The sequence below is a fragment of the Felis catus genome, chromosome C2 (assembly GCF_018350175.1).
Source record: "Felis catus isolate Fca126 chromosome C2, F.catus_Fca126_mat1.0, whole genome shotgun sequence".
Classification (NCBI taxonomy): Eukaryota; Metazoa; Chordata; class Mammalia; order Carnivora; family Felidae; genus Felis; species Felis catus.
The window spans coordinates 11,772,948-11,790,465 of NC_058376.1; the positions used below are offsets into that span (position 1 = coordinate 11,772,948).

Below are 17,518 nucleotides of genomic sequence, written 5' to 3' on the forward strand. Positions count from 1 at the left end.
AGAGTGGGTCACTCAACTGACTGAGCCACCCAGCACCCCAATGTTTTATAATTATTAAAACTACTATTCAATAAAAGTGATTTTAGTACAAGAGCTATCTTTAGGGGCGCCTGGCTGGCGAAGTCAATAAAGCATGCAGCTCTTGGTCTCAGGGTTTTGAGTTCAAGCCCCACATTGGGTATAGAAATTAGTTAAAACTTCAAAAAGTAAAATCTTTTTTATTTTATTTTTTTTTTAATTTTTTTTTAACGTTTATTTATTTTTGAGACAGAGAGAGACAGAGCATGAACGGGGGAGGGTCAGAGAGAGGGAGACACAGAATCTGAAGCAGGCTCCAGGCTCTGAGCTGTCCACACACAGCCCGATGCGGGGCTTGAACTCACAAACCGCGAGATCGTGACCTGAGCCGAAGTCGGACGCTTAACCGACTGAGCCACCCAGGCGCCCCTAAAATCTTTTTTAAAAAAGAACTATGTCTAGGTCTAATTTTTGTAATTTATAAACTTTCACATTCTTAATTTTATAGGCTTATGGAATAGGCATAGAATATACTAGAAGGATACAAAAGAGCCTCAAGGTGGGAGGGGAACTTTTTTCATTTTTACTATTATTATGGTTTAGGAAACTCTTTTTAGTGAGTTTTAAGTGTGTACACGTTTGGAATTCTGTAGGTTTACTAGTAAAGATGATTTAATACTTAGTCATAAAACAGCAGCTGACCCCGATCAGTAAATAATACATAATCTAGCTTCTGCTTTATCTCTCAGAGGTTTTCTTTCCTTTTTATAAAAGTAAGGCTAAATACTTAAAGGGTCAATGTGAAGATTTTAAAAGCTTATGAATTTAAAGTGCTTAGCCTAGGGGCACCTGGGTGATTCAGTCGGTTGAGCATCTGACTTCAGCTCAGATCATGAACTTGAGGTTTGTGGATTCGAGCCCCACATAGGGCTCGCTGCTGTCAGCCTGTCAGCACAGAGCCCACTTTGGATCCTCTGTCCTCCTCTCTCTGCCCATCCCCCACTTGCATTCTCCCCAAAATAAATATTTAAAAATAAGTAAATAAAGTAGTCAGCTTATCTGAAGTAGTAAAAAATGATAGTTTTCATTGTCCCATATAGTACTGCTTATAAGACATTTTTTTAATACCCAGTTATATTTAAATATTCCTATATGATCCCCAGGTTTCGAAGGATTTGCTGCTGAAAATAAAAAATACAGTTCTTCAGAGGACAGTGGATGGTATGCAGCAGGAGGGTATGCCATACACAGGTATGACATCAGTGACACTGATGTCACTGTGGGCATTATTCATGGAGCGACTTTACACCTTGACAAAACTTCCCCACTTTCTTTTTTCACCACCTTTTAATTGAGCCCTGTTGTAAAGTTTGCCATGGTTAGTGCAAAACTTCGAGTGTTAGAAACATACTTTAATTTTCAGTCACGATACAATGTTTTCATGATAGTTTTTTGTTTTTTTTTTTCCTTTTTCATTGAAGGTGTTCTCTATGCTGGTATAATGCTGACCAAGGATGGCCCAAAAGTTCTGGAGTTTAATTGCCGTTTCGGTGATCCAGAGTGCCAAGTGAGTAATAATTAAAGACAGTATATAAAGTGGTACTTCGTTGACGTGTTTCTTAATCTCAGGATTTTATCAGCCTGGAAATAATTACCTTTAAGAAATATGTGCAGGGGCGCCTGGGTGGCTTGGTCGGTTGGGTGTCCGACTTCGGCTCAGGTCATGATCTCACGGCCCGTGAGTTCGAGCCCCGCATCGGGCTCTGTGCTGACCGCTCAGAGCCTGGAGCCTGTTTCAGATTCTGTGTCTCCCTCTCTCTCTGCCCCTCCCCTGTTCATGCTCTGTCTCTCTCTGTCTCAAAAATAAATAAACGTTGAAAAAAAATTAAAAAAAAAAAAATATGTGCAGGTTCTGCTGGTATCTCAGTGAATAAAATGTCTAGAGAGAACTAAAGTTTCTCTCAGTTGCCATGTTGATTTATGTTTTCCCAGGTGATCCTCCCGCTGCTTAAAAGTGATCTTTATGAAGTGATTCAGTCTACCTTTGATGGCCTGCTCCACACATCTCTGCCTGTCTGGCTGGAAAACCGCACCGCCCTAACTGTCGTGATGGCAAGTAAGGGCTACCCAGGAGATTACACCAAGGGTGTGGAGATAACAGGTAAATACCCGGGAACCAAAGGTGGGATTAGAGTGCAACAAGTAACCTGTGTTACAGCAGGCCTTCCTCCCGTGCGTGCTCTGCTCTGTGCCTTTTACGGGTATAAGGCCATCAGAAACCTTGAGGGGATTTTTAACCATGTTGGATGTGGGTTTCAAATATCCAGAATTACTGTATTTAAAGAATTGCCATCAGTTTCTCTTCCTCACAAGAAGACCTAAGTAGGCCTAGCCAGGTTTCTAGAATATCACTTGCTGTTTCTTTCTTTTCCACCCTCCAAGAGCCAGGAAGATAAAGGGAATTTATGAGAGTCAGAGGAACATTGGTAGAAGCTACATCAGTGAGACACATCCCAGAGGCATCACAACTAGACCCCACCCCCTCTTCCATTTGCAGCATACCCCATAGTCACTGGGATGTCAGAATTAAAAGTTTCAAAACAATAGCCTTCTCTTCTGTTTCCCTTTATAGGAAATGAGGTATCTCTTGTTAAATGATACTAAATAAAACAGTGTCTTAAAATGCCACGTAAGTTCTAGTGCCATAAGCCCCAAGGCAGACCTCCATGATCCCTGGCAGGCTGTAGTTTGGCCTCCCTCAGGACCCCAATAGTGCATTGGTTCAAACACCCCATTTCCTGCCTTGCCCAGACAAGTCCACTGCCCTGTGAGTCCCACACGTGGCAGCTGAGCAGGTAGGAATTGATTGCCTTTTAAAATGAACAAAGAGAAGGGATAGACTCAAGATCACTTATATTGGTGAAATCTCCCAAGACTGAGGTGACAAGTGTAATAGTCATTTCTGACACAGCAATATTAGGTATTCCCAACACCAGTAGGTATTTGGAACTGAATGCCCTAGTGTTATAACATTTAGGGAAGACTTCTAACAAGTTACCAACCGCAATGCTAAGAGAAGTAATGACCAAAAAGGACAAACTGAATATATGAGTGTGTGGGGTTTTTTTTGTTCTTTTTTGTTTTTAATTAAGAGGTTATCTTTGTATAAGCTGCCCATGTTGGTCACTTGAGAATACAGAAAATATGGTCAGATAATATATTAGGTGTAAAATTATATATGAGAGTTTAAAAGTAATTTAAAAGAAAATTAAGCTAGGGATTTTAGACAGGGCCTGAAACCAAATTTAAATTTGTCTTAAAATTTTACAGTTGTTGTATTAGGGAAAAGATTAAGAATATGTTTTGCATTACAGTTACTCCTTTGGTTATTTAAAGAAGAAAGCAACTTAGATGGCTATGATAAAAAAGAAATTCCAAAAGTAAAAGATGCAATCAAATGAAGATTTTATTCATTGATGTTTACAGGGTTTTTGTTGTTGTTGTTGTTTTTCCTTTTTCCATCTTTTAAGTTTTAGTTTCTAATGTCCTATCAGGAGAAAATAACTGTACAGCTCACCCTTGAAGAACATGGGTTTGAACTGCATGAGTCTACTTACACGTGGGTTTTTTTTTTTTTTTACAACACAATATACCATAAATGCATTTTCTCTCCCTTATGATTTTCTTGATAACATTTTCTTTTCTCCAGCTTACCTTATTATAAGAATGTAGGGGCGCCTGGGTGGCGCAGTCGGTTAAGCGTCCGACTCCAGCCAGGTCACGATCTCGCGGTCCGTGAGTTCGAGCCCCACGTCAGGCTCTGGGCTGATGGCTCAGAGCCTGGAGCCTGTTTCCGATTCTGTGTCTCCCTCTCTCTCTGCCCCTCCCCCGCTCATGCTCTGTCTCTCTCTGTCCCAAAAATAAATAAACGTTGAAAAAAAAAATTGTATAAAAAAAAGAATGTAGCATACAGTATGCGTAACATACAAAATACACATTAATCGACTGTTGATGTTATTGGTAAGGCTTCTGTTGGACAGTAGACTATTAGTAGAGTTTTTGAGGAGTCAGAAGTTATACACGGATTTTGAACTGTCAAAGGAAGTCAGCACCCCTAACCCTGACATTGTTTAAGGTTCACCTCTTTGTTTAGGTCCTAAGCTTTTCAGGACTTGGGTTTTTTTTTTCTTTTTTCCCTCCCCTATTAAAAGTTCTCACATGAGGCTTATGATAACACAGGTTTCTGATAATACACCTGTCACCCAATAGCAGAACGGGCTGTTCTTAAGAGAGAGGGTCTATTTGTTGTCCTGGTGCTTTATTCCTTCCTGATGGGATTACTGTGAAGATTCATTTAAGTGAAATAAAAATCTTATTTAAAAACCTTATGAAAACTAAAAACTACTTCAGACGCATGGATTGCCATTATTACGTAAATATGCTCTCTTACAGGCTTTCCTGAGGCTCAAGCTTTAGGACTGGAGGTGTTCCACGCAGGCACTGCCCTGAAAGATGGCAAAGTGGTGACTAGTGGGGGTAGAGTCCTTTCGGTAACAGCCATCCAGGAAAATCTCATTTCAGCCCTTGAAGAAGCCAAGAAAGGACTAGCTGCTATAAAATTTGAGGGAGCCATTTACAGGAAGGACATTGGCTCTCGTGCCATAGCTTACCTCCAACAGCCCAGGTAAATTTCCTACCAAGGTCATAAGACAGCTTCAGAACTAGCACAACTTCAGAACTGGTATAAATGGCTATGTAGGAATTTCTGTTAACCCTGTACTAAGTCATTCTATAATTTCTCTCTGTGGGACTGATCTGATTTTCATTTGCATTTAGTTGGAGTCAAAACTAGTTAAAACAATATTCAGATGAAATGGAAAAAGCTTCATAGTACCTTTTTGTTTTGAAAAGTTTAAGAACTTTTTCATGTTGTATATTTTAAATATATAGGGGCGCCTGGGTGGCGCAGTCGGTTAAGCATCCGACTTCAGCCAGGTCACGATCTCGTGGTCCGTGAGTTCGAGCCCCGCGTCAGGCTCTGGGCTGATGGCTCGGAGCCTGGAGCCTGTTTCCGATTCTGTGTCTCCCTCTGTCTCTGCCCCTCCCCCGTTCATGCTCTGTCTCTCTCTGTCCCTAAAAAAATAAATAAATAAACGTTGAAAAAAAAAATTTTTAAATATATATAATCATTTGTCAGGTACTCATAAATAAAAATGGGGATAAGAGGTTTTTATTCCTTGAATTATCATATATTTAAACATTACTGTTGTATGTTTATCTTAGTTCCTGGTTTTGTCCAAGAATTCAAGATGAAAATATTGGCCATGTAATTTTGCAACTTAATTTGATTATACTGTAAATTTTGGCGGTCTCATTTACTGTGTTTATACTTATTACTGAAATATGTTTTTGGACCCCTTATATGTTGGTACATACAGCTATTTTTTTTGTAAGATCAATAAACTATTAATTGCAAATGTGGGTGTTTCAATTTATTAAATATTGTAATTACAACTCGTTGAGTTCATCTGTGAGAAATAAACAGGTTTTAGGACAAAATGAGAAATTTTTAGTAACTTAATTAAACTTAATACTATTAACTTCTAGACAAACGTTTAAAGTTTAAATACTGGAAGTTTTTTAGGATTAAGAACATTAAAATATCATGCTAAAAGTTTTATTTTTCATTTTAAAATAACTAGATTCTCCATTGAAATGACCTATTTCAAGGGACTGTGGTCTTAATACTAGTCTGAGTTTATTAAAGATGAGGAAAATGAGAGGACATAATGCCAGCTGCTACCTGAGAAAAGGTTTTTTTAAACCAGTAGAACTTGTTTTCCTATTTGAGCATGACTCTGGACTGCTAATTTCATTGGAGTTAATGGCCAAAGCCATCAACTCTGTTTGTACCCTGACACCGTGTTTCTAACAAAATTTCACATGCTTATTCATGTATCACTACATTCTGGTAGATCAAAGTACTCATTTTTGAAAGGCAAGGCTACTGAATTCCCAGTGCTGTTCATGAACTTCACCTCTAGATGCACTGGTTCAATGTGTTGGCCTTATTTAGAAGGGAATGGTGCACTGAGTATCATTATCTGGTTTTGCTTTTCTCTTGTGTGTTTCTATCTGGTTTCTCACTGTCTTCAGCTGAAAGGAAACTTACACAATTCTCTATTGCAGTAAAAGTCCAGTTTCATTATTCAAGGATTTCTTTGGAGAGTGCATATAATCCTCATCTTCACTTTCTTTACTCCAATTTAGAATTCCTTTCCTTCCCATACCAAAATTGAACAGAGATGTTGTGGCAAAATATTAGTATGTGTAGCTGCCTGTGAAGAATACTTGTAGAAGAAATAAGAGAAGTAGTTCTCAATAGTGATGATACAACTGAATCAACTGAGGAAGTTATTTAAACACATTTCGATTTCCAGGGCCTGCCCTAGACAACGTTAAAATCTGCGGATGGGGCCTACCATGTTTGGAGAGCTAAAAACCACTAGGGATATCTTCTGTTTTAAATAATACTTTAAAATTAAAATAACTTTCCCTGGCATTTAGGTGAAGTGCTTTGTTTTGTTTAATTCTTTAGGGGCCTGACTTACAAGGAATCTGGGGTAGACATTGCAGCTGGAAATATGCTGGTCAAGAAAATTAAACCTTTAGCAAAAGCTACCTCCAGACCAGGTAAGTCAGAGCCTATACTTTGCTAGTTCATTCATTAACTTTGAGAAACACTGAGAATTGATCTGTAATTTACTGAGGAAAATGTTCCAAATTAATGCCAGGTTCCTGTAAGTCTTGTCCTATGTAAGCCATACCCAGTTTTCTGCTTTCTTGTCTATAATACTAAGAAAAGCATTTCTTGAGGCGCTTGGGTGTCTCAGTTAGTTAAGCATCCAACTCTTGGTTTTGGCTCAGGTCATGATTTCACAGTTCCTGAGATTGACCCCTGAGTTGGGCTCTGTGCTGACAGCCCCTCCCCCACTTGTACTCTCTCTCAAATATTTATTTATTTTTATTATTATGTTTTTTAAGAGTGCACAAGCAGGGAGGGGCAGAGAGAGGGGGACAGAGGATCCATTGCAGGCTCCGCACCAATAGAGAACCTGATGCAGGACTCGAACTCATGATCTGTGAGACCATGACCTGAGCCGAAGTCTGACACTTAACCAACTGAGCCACCCAGGTGCCCCAAAATAAATAAACATTTAAAAGAAAGAAAAGCATTTCTTATCCGTGATGTTAAACTTAACATATGTCTGCTCCTTTAATATTTAATTACTTTGTTGATCAATTCTTTGAGCATGTGGTGCTCTCCCCCATTCTCAGGAAAAGCAGCTCTTAGCCATGCTTATGAAGAAGTTGTTTGTACATCCATGTGTAATCTGTTGAAATGCAGCAAGTATTTAATTTTTTTCCCCATTAGGCTGTGATGTTGATCTTGGAGGTTTTGCTGGTCTTTTTGATTTGAAAGCAGCTGGTTTCAAAGATCCTCTTCTGGCCTGTGGAACAGATGGTGTGGGGACTAAACTGAAGGTAATCAGACACCTATGTGGTTAAAGGCCTTTTGGGAAAGTTAAGAGAGAATTTACTATAAATCAAATACATATTTTTCCTCTCTTGATCTGCACTAGAGAGAACTATACCAAATAACTATAAAATATGGCTAAAATATCTATATATTTCTGAGAGCACAATGTTGTTGAGGCTCTATCTGGATGGAAAGCTTATTTGAGGGGATTAAATGGGATACTTTTGGATCAAGTAGCTCATCAGAATTTAGTATTTTGTCTTTGGGTGCTCGGAGCAGCAATATTTATTAGCCTCCACTGATAAACTGACAAGATATTATTTGGAGCTTATTCACTTATGTGGACATTTCTGTTGTGCTTCTTTAGATTGCCCAGCAGTGTAATAGACATGATACCATTGGCCAAGATTTGGTTGCAATGTGTGTAAATGATATTCTGGCCCAAGGGGCAGAGCCCCTCTTCTTCCTTGATTACTTTTCCTGTGGAAAACTTGACCTCGATACAACTGAAGCCGTTGTTGCTGGAATTGCCAGAGCCTGTGGGAAAGCTGGATGTGCTCTCCTTGGTATGACCGACCATCCATTAATCTCCTGTCCTTTTTCTTACTGTATTTTACCCCGTGTATAAACGTGATTGGTACCAATATAGATAAGAAGAAAAACTGTAGATTACAAAATGAAGCAAATAAAATATATATAACATTACCAGAAGAAAACTTAGATCCTGGTGCCCTCAAGCTGCTCCTCAAAGGTTTGTCCCCCAGACTCCTACTCCTAGACTGTGAGCCAGGCCTTGCCTTTCTCCCTGATCTTTAGCATCTCCACCCCCATCTTTCTCAATGGCCTCATGGACAGACAGGGTTAGCAGTTTCCTGCTTACTGGCCTGCAGCAGAAGGAGATGATTCCTGGCATTCTAAATCTTAATGTTTCCTGACTGAAGTGACACTAGGAATAAAATGTACCTAACACAGAAATACTACTTAAATACATATGAGAATTTGAAGCAAAATGAATGTGTAGTCCGAGTGGTGAAACTACCTTCTTTATATTACCATTTCTGTGGAAAATATGTCCCAACAGCCAAAATTGCCTTTTCAACTGTCTTTTAGTGTTGTTTTTGTTTTGTTTTTTTTTTAATTTTATATTTGAGAGAGGGAGCAGGGGAGGAACAGAGAGAGAGGGAGACAGAGAATCTGCAGCAGGCTCCAGGATCTGGGCTGTCAGCACAGAGCTGGACGCAGGGCTCGAACTCACAAGCAGTGAGATCATGACCTGAGCCAAAGTCGGATGCTTAACCAACTGAACCACCCAGGCACCCCTTCAACCATTGCTTAGAACAGTTTAGGGGCACCTGGTGGCTCAGTAGGTTAAGCATCTGATCGTTGATTTTGGCCCAGGTCATTATCTCATGGTTCATGGGATGGAGCCCTGCATTGAGCTCTGTGCTAACAGCATGGAGTCTGCTTGGGATTCATTCATTTTCTCTCTCTCTCTCTCTCTCTCTCTCTCTCTCTCTCTCTCTCTCACTCTCTCACTCTCTCACTCTCTCACTCTCTCTCCACCCCCTTCTCCTTCTCCCTCTCCTTCCCTCCTTCCCCCACTCTTGCTCAAGTACACACTCTCCAAGTAAATAAATAAACATTTAAAAAAAATGCATAAAAAAGAAAAAAAAAAAAGAACCGTTTATAACTTGGAGTCTGCCTGCCTAGACCCTGTCTTTACGTATGATCACAAAAGTGAACTGTACTTTCTAGGCCAGGGCATTTGGATTTAGGCCTGAGTACGTCACTTCTCTAAGCTTATACTAACTATCATGTGGAATGTAGAGTGATTATAAAGATCGAATACAGGTGAAAGCATTTCTAAAATTGCCACAGGAATGACATCATATTCAACCAAGCATTCATCCTTTGAATGTCATGCTGTTGGGAAGCTACACTTCTCCCTCATGGGAATTTAGCGGTTTGCCTTAAAATTGTACTTGGTTGAAAATTCTGTTAGGCAGCTAATAGAATACATACTTTTTTTTGAACATTTGTGAAATATAGCCACATGTTTAATTGTTCATATTAAGAGCAGGGGGCACCTGGCTGGCTCACTTGTAAAAGCACATGACTCTTGATTTCGGGTCATGAGTTCAGGCCCCATGTTGGGCATAGAGATTACTTAAATAAACTTAAAAGAGGGGCACCTGGGTGGCTCAGTCGTTTGAGTCCAGCTCTTGATTGCGACTCAGGTCATGATCCTAGGGTTGTAAGATCGAGCCCTGCATCAGGCTATATGCTGAGTGCTGAGCCTGGAGCCTGCTTGGGATCCTCTCTCTCCCCCTCCCTCTCTCCCTCTCTCCCCTCCTCCCTCTTTTTGTCTCTCCCTCTGCCCCTCTCCCTGGCTCTCATGTTTGTGCACACTCTTGCTCTCTCAAGTAAAAAAAAAAAAAAAAACTGGCGTCACTACTTCCTAGACAGGTTTATAAATACTATGTGATTTCTTTGTTCTTGGTGTATCTTCCTCCAGGAGGTGAAACTGCAGAAATGCCTGACATGTATCCTCCTGGAGAGTATGACCTGGCCGGTTTTGCCGTCGGTGCCATGGAGCGGGATCAGAAACTCCCTCACCTGGAAAGAATCACCGAAGGGGATGTTGTTATTGGAATAGCTTCATCTGGTCTTCACAGCAATGGATTTAGCCTTGTGAGGAAAATTGTAGCAAAATCTTCCCTCCAGTACTCCTCTCCAGCACCTGATGGCTGTGGTGACCAGACCTTAGGTAAAAGCACTCAGGTTTCAACTCTCCCGTTTGGAAATGTCTGAGCAACCACTTAATGGGTTAGTCTTTCCTTAGTAAATTAGAATGGAATAAATTACCTTGTCCTGTGAGTTTACTGTTGGGACCTTATTGTAAAACCTGGTGTGTCTGTGCAGGGTCAAATCATTCTGTATTTCAGAATTGTTTTTTATATATGATTTGGTTTTACATTCATAGGCTAAGTTTTTGTCTTCTCTCTCCAATACACAGGGGACTTACTTCTGACTCCAACGAGAATCTACAGCCATTCGCTATTACCTGTCCTACGTTCAGGACATGTCAAGGCCTTTGCCCATATTACTGGTGGAGGATTGCTAGAAAACATCCCCAGAGTCCTTCCTGAGAAATTTGGAGTGGATTTAGGTAAGATTGGTACAAGGAACTTTTTGTTCAGAAAACCATTTGGAGGAAAACTACATTATGGAAGAAAATTAAATTCTTAATTGTTAGGGTTTCTCAGAAAAAATAGGGCTGACCTTTCTACCTCTTTTTGCTTTATTAACTGTGTTTATAAGGCATAAAATCCTTGCATGTAATTGACTTATATAGATGAAATGCTACGGGGGGATGGGGAGGGGGGGTGGATCGAGCCCTACATTAGGCTCTGAGCTGACAGTGTGGAGCCTGCTTGGGATTCTCTCTCCGCCCCTCACCTGCTCATGGACAAACATGTGCTGTCTCCCTCTCTCTCTCTATATATATACCCCTCTCTTCCTATCTCAAAAAAAAAGAATAAAAATAAACTTTTATTAGAGATTTTTGTTGTATTATAGCAGACCTAAGTCTAAATTTTAAAGTAAATACAGCAGGACAGGGTTTTGATTTTAACTTTTTATATAGCATAACTTCTTTTAAATAGTGTACACATTCCTCTAAATCTGTAACATAAGCCTCCTAGTTTTGCATCATACTTAGGGCATTTTGGTCATTGCTAAGACCCAACTAAACGTTCACAAACCTTTACTGCAATTTACTGTATTTACTGGAATACAATTAATCCATTAGGGGATTCCTAAAAACATAGTTAATGCAGCACAAAACCAATATTCACTTAATTGTGAATATTGGCCAAGTGTGTCAGCAAAAATGCTGTGGATATCTCAGGTACAGATGGATCCCCCCAAAAATTCACAGCTTTGTATATATGCGTACGTTATACGTTGTGTGAGATAGTAGGTTCGTGAAACATATCTTGCCTGTTTTCAGATGCCCAGACCTGGAGGATCCCCAGGATCTTCTCATGGTTACAGCAAGAAGGACAACTCTCTGAGGAAGAGATGGCCAGAACATTTAACTGTGGGCTTGGGGCCGTCCTCGTGGTGTCAAAGGATAGGACAGAGCAGATTCTGAGGGATATCAAGCAGCACAGCGAAGAAGCCTGGGTGATCGGCAAGGTGGTTGCGTGTCCTGAAGGTAAATCGCTCCTCCTTTAGTTGCTGTTAGGTATGTAACCTGAAATGCCACTGCCCTGCCTCGAGCTCCTGCCCACGTTTTATTACAGCCCTTGTACGGCACCCGTGTTCACACAGCTGCGACAGGACAGAAGCTAGTACCACACACCTCTTCCTTCCTGCCCTAGGGTGCTGACACCTTGTGTGGTGGTCACATATGTACAACTAAAGCCCAGAAGACAACCCTTAACCAGTGGAGTGAAGAAATCCCCACTTGAGGGACAGAAGAAGGGAGCAGTTCTAGGCAGAGTCTTCACGGTGCCTTTGAGGTCCCAGGGGAAGTCAAGCCCCAGTTGCCCCCAGTGGCGACCAGTTTAGTAACACACTCTTACGCTGGCTTTCCAGATCACTCTTCCCAGATCTTCACTCTGGTTTCCTTGGGTCATCTCCAAAGTCCTGTGCCCACATGCGAGACCTTGTCTCAGGCTGTGCTTTGTGACTCAGCTCAGCTCGCCAGTGAAGCGGGCGCCCTGACAAGTGCCGTGTATACACAGGACTCTGTCAGACATACTAGAAATTGACAGAGTGGCAGAAAAGCCACTCAGATGAGCTGACAGACGCCAGTACTTGCTGGTGATGTCGTATCTGCCTTTCATCCCTTTATTGTGTAGGTTCCTTTTCAGGCCAGTTCTCCAAATACCGGAAAGATCTCTTGAGCCCACATCCTTGAGCTCACATTGCATTAGGAAAGAGGCCCTCTCTTCCTCAACATCCTGTATCAAATCTTTGAATGGCCTTGCTTGGGTTACATGCCTACCCTGAGGTCAGGACACGCCATAGCTTTTAGTTGGAAGTAGGTAATTAATACATGTTCTCTTTCAGGAAGTTTTTATGAGTGAGTAACTTTAAGTAGTACAAGCCTATTCTTCATTTTAGTCCATGCATATCTTATTTTCAGAATAAAGTATTTCCAGTTTTTATAAAATACTTTTCTTTCCATTACTGTTAATTCACTGTTGTTCTATTCTTATTTACTGGGTGTGTTTGAAATGAAGGTTCTCCTCGTGTGAAAGTCAAGCATCTGATTGAAACCATGCAAGCAAATGGATCAGTATTGGAGAATGGCACTCTGAAAAATCATTTCTCTGTCCAACCAAAAAAGGCAAGAGTGGCTGTCTTAATATCTGGAACAGGTGAGATGTGCCCTCCTTCCTTCCTTCTGCCCGCCCCCCCCAAAAAAAAACCTTCAGATCGTGAGGACACTCTCAGTAGAATGGGGCAGGGAGTCATTAAGGGCTATTATTTTTCTGTATCCTCAGTCTTTACACTTTTCTCAGGTATTTGAGACACCTAAAGGAAGAGTAGAGGGTATCACGAAGATGATTGAAGAAAAAGGAACTGGAAAAGATAGAAAATCCAACTTCTTTTGTACCGTAGCTCTGTAGTTGAAAAGTTACAACAGCTGAGATTTGTTTGTTTGCTTGTTTTTTATGATTTTTATTATTTATTTTCTAATTTACATCCAAGTTAGCACATAGTACAGTAATGATTTCAGGAGTAGATTCCAGTGATCTGTCTCATGTGTATAATGCCCAGTGCTCACCCCAACAAGTGTCTTCCTTAATGCCCCTTGCTCATTTAGCCCATCTCCCCACCCACAACCCCTCCAGCAAACTGCTGAGGGTTTTTTTTTTTTAATTTTTTTAATTTAATAGTAATAAGGTGAAATTTATGTTTGTTGTAGACAGAGGGGTGAAGTAATAAGAGCACTGACTGTATTCTCTCAGATGGATATATAGCATGTTTATTTTTCCCACTTTAATAAGCAGCATCGCTATGAACATTTTTATAAATATGCATTTTTAAGTGCATATCTGATTATTTCTTTAGGATACGTTCCCGGAAATGTAATTGCTTTCCAAGTCCATTTTAAGGTTTCAGTATACTTTAGGCCCAAGTTGATGGTAACGCAAAGAAACTGTTGTAAAGGCCATAGTGGTTTCTTCTTAAGAGGCTTGATTTTTCTGGGTGCCTGGCTGGCTCCGTCGGTAGAGCATGCAGCTCTTGATCTCTGGGTTATAAATTCGAGCCCCACACTGGATCTAGAGATTACTTAAAAAAGTAAGATCTTTGGGGCGCCTAAGTGGCTCAGTTGGTTAAGTGTCCAGCTCTGGCTCAGGTCATGATCTCACAGTTCCTGAGTTCGAGCCCTGTGTTAGGCTCTGCACTGGCAGCGCCGAACCTGCTCCGGATTCTTTGTCTCCTCTTTTTGCCCCTCGCTCACTCGTGCATTCTCCCTCTCAAAAATAAACTTTTTTTTTTTTTTTTTTTAATGTTTGTTTTATTTTTCACAGAGAGAGAGATACAGAGCCTGAGCGGGGGAGGGGCAGAGAGGGAGGGAGACACAGAATCCGAAGCAGGCTCCAGGCTCCGAGCTCTCAGCACGGAGCCCGACGCGGGGCTCGAACTCACAGACTGCGAGATCATGACCTGAGCCGAAGTTGGACGCTCAACCAACTGAGCCACCCAGGCGCCCCAAAAATAAACATTTAAAAAAAATAAAATCTTAAAAAAAAGAGGATTTTTTTCTTGCTTAATTAAGCAGCTTATTCCTCATCAGTTTTTAAAACGTTATACTATTTTTATTACTATGCTAGATCATAAGGTGTTATTTTGCAGGAGCAATTACATATCCTAAAACTAAGAGTGCCTGTGCTTCCATAAGCTATTATTGATCCATTATCCCAAAAGGGAATTTAAAAACCTCATGTATTTTGCCAGTCTTTTCTGAGACATTTATTTGGAAATCTTGACCATTGATTATTCAGAACGGTACATAACCTCTTTTAAGAAATGTCAGCTTACTTGTGTTTTTCTCTCTTTTTCAGGATCAAACCTCCAAGCCCTCATAGACAATACCAGGGAGCCAAGTAGCTGTGCACACATCGTTGTTGTTATCTCCAACAAAGCTGCAGTGGCTGGCTTAGATAAAGCAGAAAGAGCCGGAATTCCCACCAGAGTGAGTTACTTTGAAAAGTATCTTTCCTGTAGACTGTATTTCAACTCATAACCCGCCCCCACAAGACGTCCGTCTGTAGGACAGCTTGTTCTTTGGCTTTCTGGATCACGGTGTGTGCCTTTCAACACTGTCCTCCCCATTCCTTAATTCTTTACATCAGGCACGTCTTCCTCAGAAAGAAGTGAAGTATGGTCCACGTAAAGGTTGAGTTTTAAATTATTTTTGGTAATTCATTTAAAAAGATTTTGCTTCTCTTTTTCTATTACAGGTAATCAATCATAAATTATATAAAAGTCGTGTAGAATTTGACACTGCAATTGACCAAGTCCTTGAAGAGTTCTCCACAGACATAGTCTGTCTTGCAGGATTCATGAGAATTTTATCTGGCCCCTTTGTCAGAAAATGGAATGGTAAGCAAAAATTATTTGACACCACATTGAGAAATCAAATGAAAACAAACTATAGGGTGGTTAGCTTCCCAAACAATCCCAATTGTGAAATATTTACTGGGCCGTTTTAACACAGGTCATAATTTAATTTCCTTTGCCTGTGCTCAAAGAATGAATGACCCAATGACTTTTTATTTTCCTGCTCTTTTTAGCAGTTTTCTTTGGCCTGCTGTAACTATCACTTTTTCTAATACAGCTTAGGTCACTCACATTACTAATATTTCATCTTCTAAATAAATATTCAGAAGAGACATTTTTACTTGCTGAGAAGCAAAGGAAAGCGATTCCCTATATCCCAAAATGAAGAGTCCATTCTTAGGGAGTGTAGACCACTGCCAGACATGGCAGGGAAGGCACTGTTTCTGGAAAACACACCTTGTGTTATTGCCTTTTCCACTAACATTTTGACTACGTCCAAGTGTCCTTTTTTGTGCCTACATTTGGGCAATAAATGTATTCTCTCTCCAAAGAGTTTGTTTTCCTAAGTGAATGTGGTTAGATAGAATACAAAATTGGCAGTGCCTCTGGTGACGTAACGCTCACAGAACTAACCTAGCATCTGGCTGGCGGACGTGCCACTTCGTGGTTAGAAGTCAAGCACGCAGATGCCGTGCAGGAATCTCCTGTGTGTCAGCGACAAGCCGAATCTTCCCCGAGCTCTACGATCCGGAGTTGACCCATCCTATCCGACTTTCAGTCACTGCAGGCACCTATTCAGAGTCCCTGGGTGGATCTTCAGTTGTGCAAGAGGCAAGAACTTGCTGCCCCCGGGACCTCTTGGATGAGAAGCTAGATTTCCCTTTCCTTCATTTCTGTCTTTCACAAAGAAACACCCATCCCAGAGAAATCCTATTCCTGCTGACCTCTCATTCTAGACAGGAAAACATATATTCCTTTGGTAATATACATAGGATCTTTAAGTTCTGACCACTGTGGTTTCATTAATTTCCAGGGAAAATGCTCAACATCCATCCATCCTTGCTCCCGTCTTTTAAGGGTTCAAATGCACATGAGCAAGTCCTAGAAGCCGGGGTCACAGTCACTGGGTGTACTGTGCACTTTGTAGCTGTGAGTATGTCTCCTTCTACCGAAACATCATTACTGTCTGTATGTAAATTGTACCGGCTAGAAAGTAATGTTCAAAACTTTTGCTTCCTTCCCCAGGAAGATGTAGATGCTGGACAGATTATCTTACAAGAAGCTGTTCCAGTGAAGAGGGGCGACACCGTTACAACTCTGTCTGAAAGAGTGAAATTAGCAGAGCACAGACTATTTCCCGCAGCCCTCCAGCTGGTAGCCAGTGGAACTGTACAGCTTGGAGAAAATGGCAAGATTCGTTGGGTCACAGAGTAGTGAAGTCTCCCCCGTTCGGGGCTAGAGCCAGTTCTGAAGGAAGTCTGGCTATCTGCGTTATCATGGACTCAGCCCAGAAGAACAATTGCTAAGAAAGAATTCCTCACCCGCGCCTCTGGCCTTTTTTTTTTTTTAACGAACAGAGATTCGTTGAAAATAAGCCTGGTGCAGCATGTCTGGGGCATACGTGTGTCACCTCCAGCAGTCTTTTGGGGTTTACCTGTTGCGGACCTTCTTGATCATAATCAAGCCGGTCGTTCAGAATCCCTTTTACTTTCAACCAAACAAGATACCAAAACTTTTAGTCTCTCTTCTTCTTCTGACGGATACCACCTCCATTTTTTGTAGTTATATGTTCTCTAGTTTTTGAAGAGTTAACCAACAAGGCTATTAAGTTAATATCTCTTCCCCATATTGTATATCTGTACTGGTTTGAATTGAGACTAATCTACTCTAATTACCCTGATCATAGTGTAGTGTCATAAAATGTGTGTGTAACTCCCACTTCTGAGGGATGGTGTACTTTGTGCTTTGAAATATCATTAAACATCCTAGTTATTGACAGTTTCTGTAATACCCAGATTTTAGCTTCACAGTTATGGGTTACAAACATCCATACTTCTGTAAATACTAGAAGGTTAGAGTTTTGTTGGCGTCTTGATTCAAAACAGGACTTAGACATGTTACTCATCTTCTCTGTCTCTCTGTTTCCCCATCTACTGAAGTAGGCACATGCCTGTCATATGGTTGTTTTGATAATTAATACATGTGCAATGCCAAAAACACTTGGCCCAGAGTAGGCACTCCATGGTCAGCATTCATTTTATACTTCTCCCAGTTATAGAAGCTGTTGTAATTTACTGTTCTTTCAGCAAATACATCTCGAGCACAAAATTGAGAATGGGGACATAGAATTTTGGAACTGTAGGTACTATTTGGGAG

At 40.8% G+C, this 17,518-nt stretch overlaps 1 protein-coding gene across 4 annotated transcripts in view; it reads left to right on the top strand.

Annotated features, from left to right (window-relative positions):
- GART (phosphoribosylglycinamide formyltransferase, phosphoribosylglycinamide synthetase, phosphoribosylaminoimidazole synthetase) overlaps window positions 1-17,140 on the top strand; it is a 29,573-nt gene extending 12,433 nt beyond the window's left edge. For all 4 annotated transcript variants that reach the window (XM_003991457.6, XM_011285758.4, XM_011285759.4 and 1 more), the window contains exons 8-22: window positions 1,182-1,269; window positions 1,500-1,585; window positions 2,011-2,179; window positions 4,471-4,702; window positions 6,617-6,711; window positions 7,454-7,563; window positions 7,926-8,124; window positions 10,074-10,325; window positions 10,575-10,727; window positions 11,571-11,777; window positions 12,811-12,948; window positions 14,644-14,774; window positions 15,043-15,184; window positions 16,176-16,291; window positions 16,388-17,140. In XM_003991457.6, the coding sequence (XP_003991506.4) occupies window positions 1,182-1,269; window positions 1,500-1,585; window positions 2,011-2,179; window positions 4,471-4,702; window positions 6,617-6,711; window positions 7,454-7,563; window positions 7,926-8,124; window positions 10,074-10,325; window positions 10,575-10,727; window positions 11,571-11,777; window positions 12,811-12,948; window positions 14,644-14,774; window positions 15,043-15,184; window positions 16,176-16,291; window positions 16,388-16,576 (2,307 nt within the window). In that variant the 3' untranslated portion in view covers window positions 16,577-17,140. The remainder of the gene's footprint in view (window positions 1-1,181; window positions 1,270-1,499; window positions 1,586-2,010; window positions 2,180-4,470; window positions 4,703-6,616; window positions 6,712-7,453; window positions 7,564-7,925; window positions 8,125-10,073; window positions 10,326-10,574; window positions 10,728-11,570; window positions 11,778-12,810; window positions 12,949-14,643; window positions 14,775-15,042; window positions 15,185-16,175; window positions 16,292-16,387) is intronic.
- The last annotated feature ends 378 nt before the right edge of the window (window positions 17,141-17,518 follow it).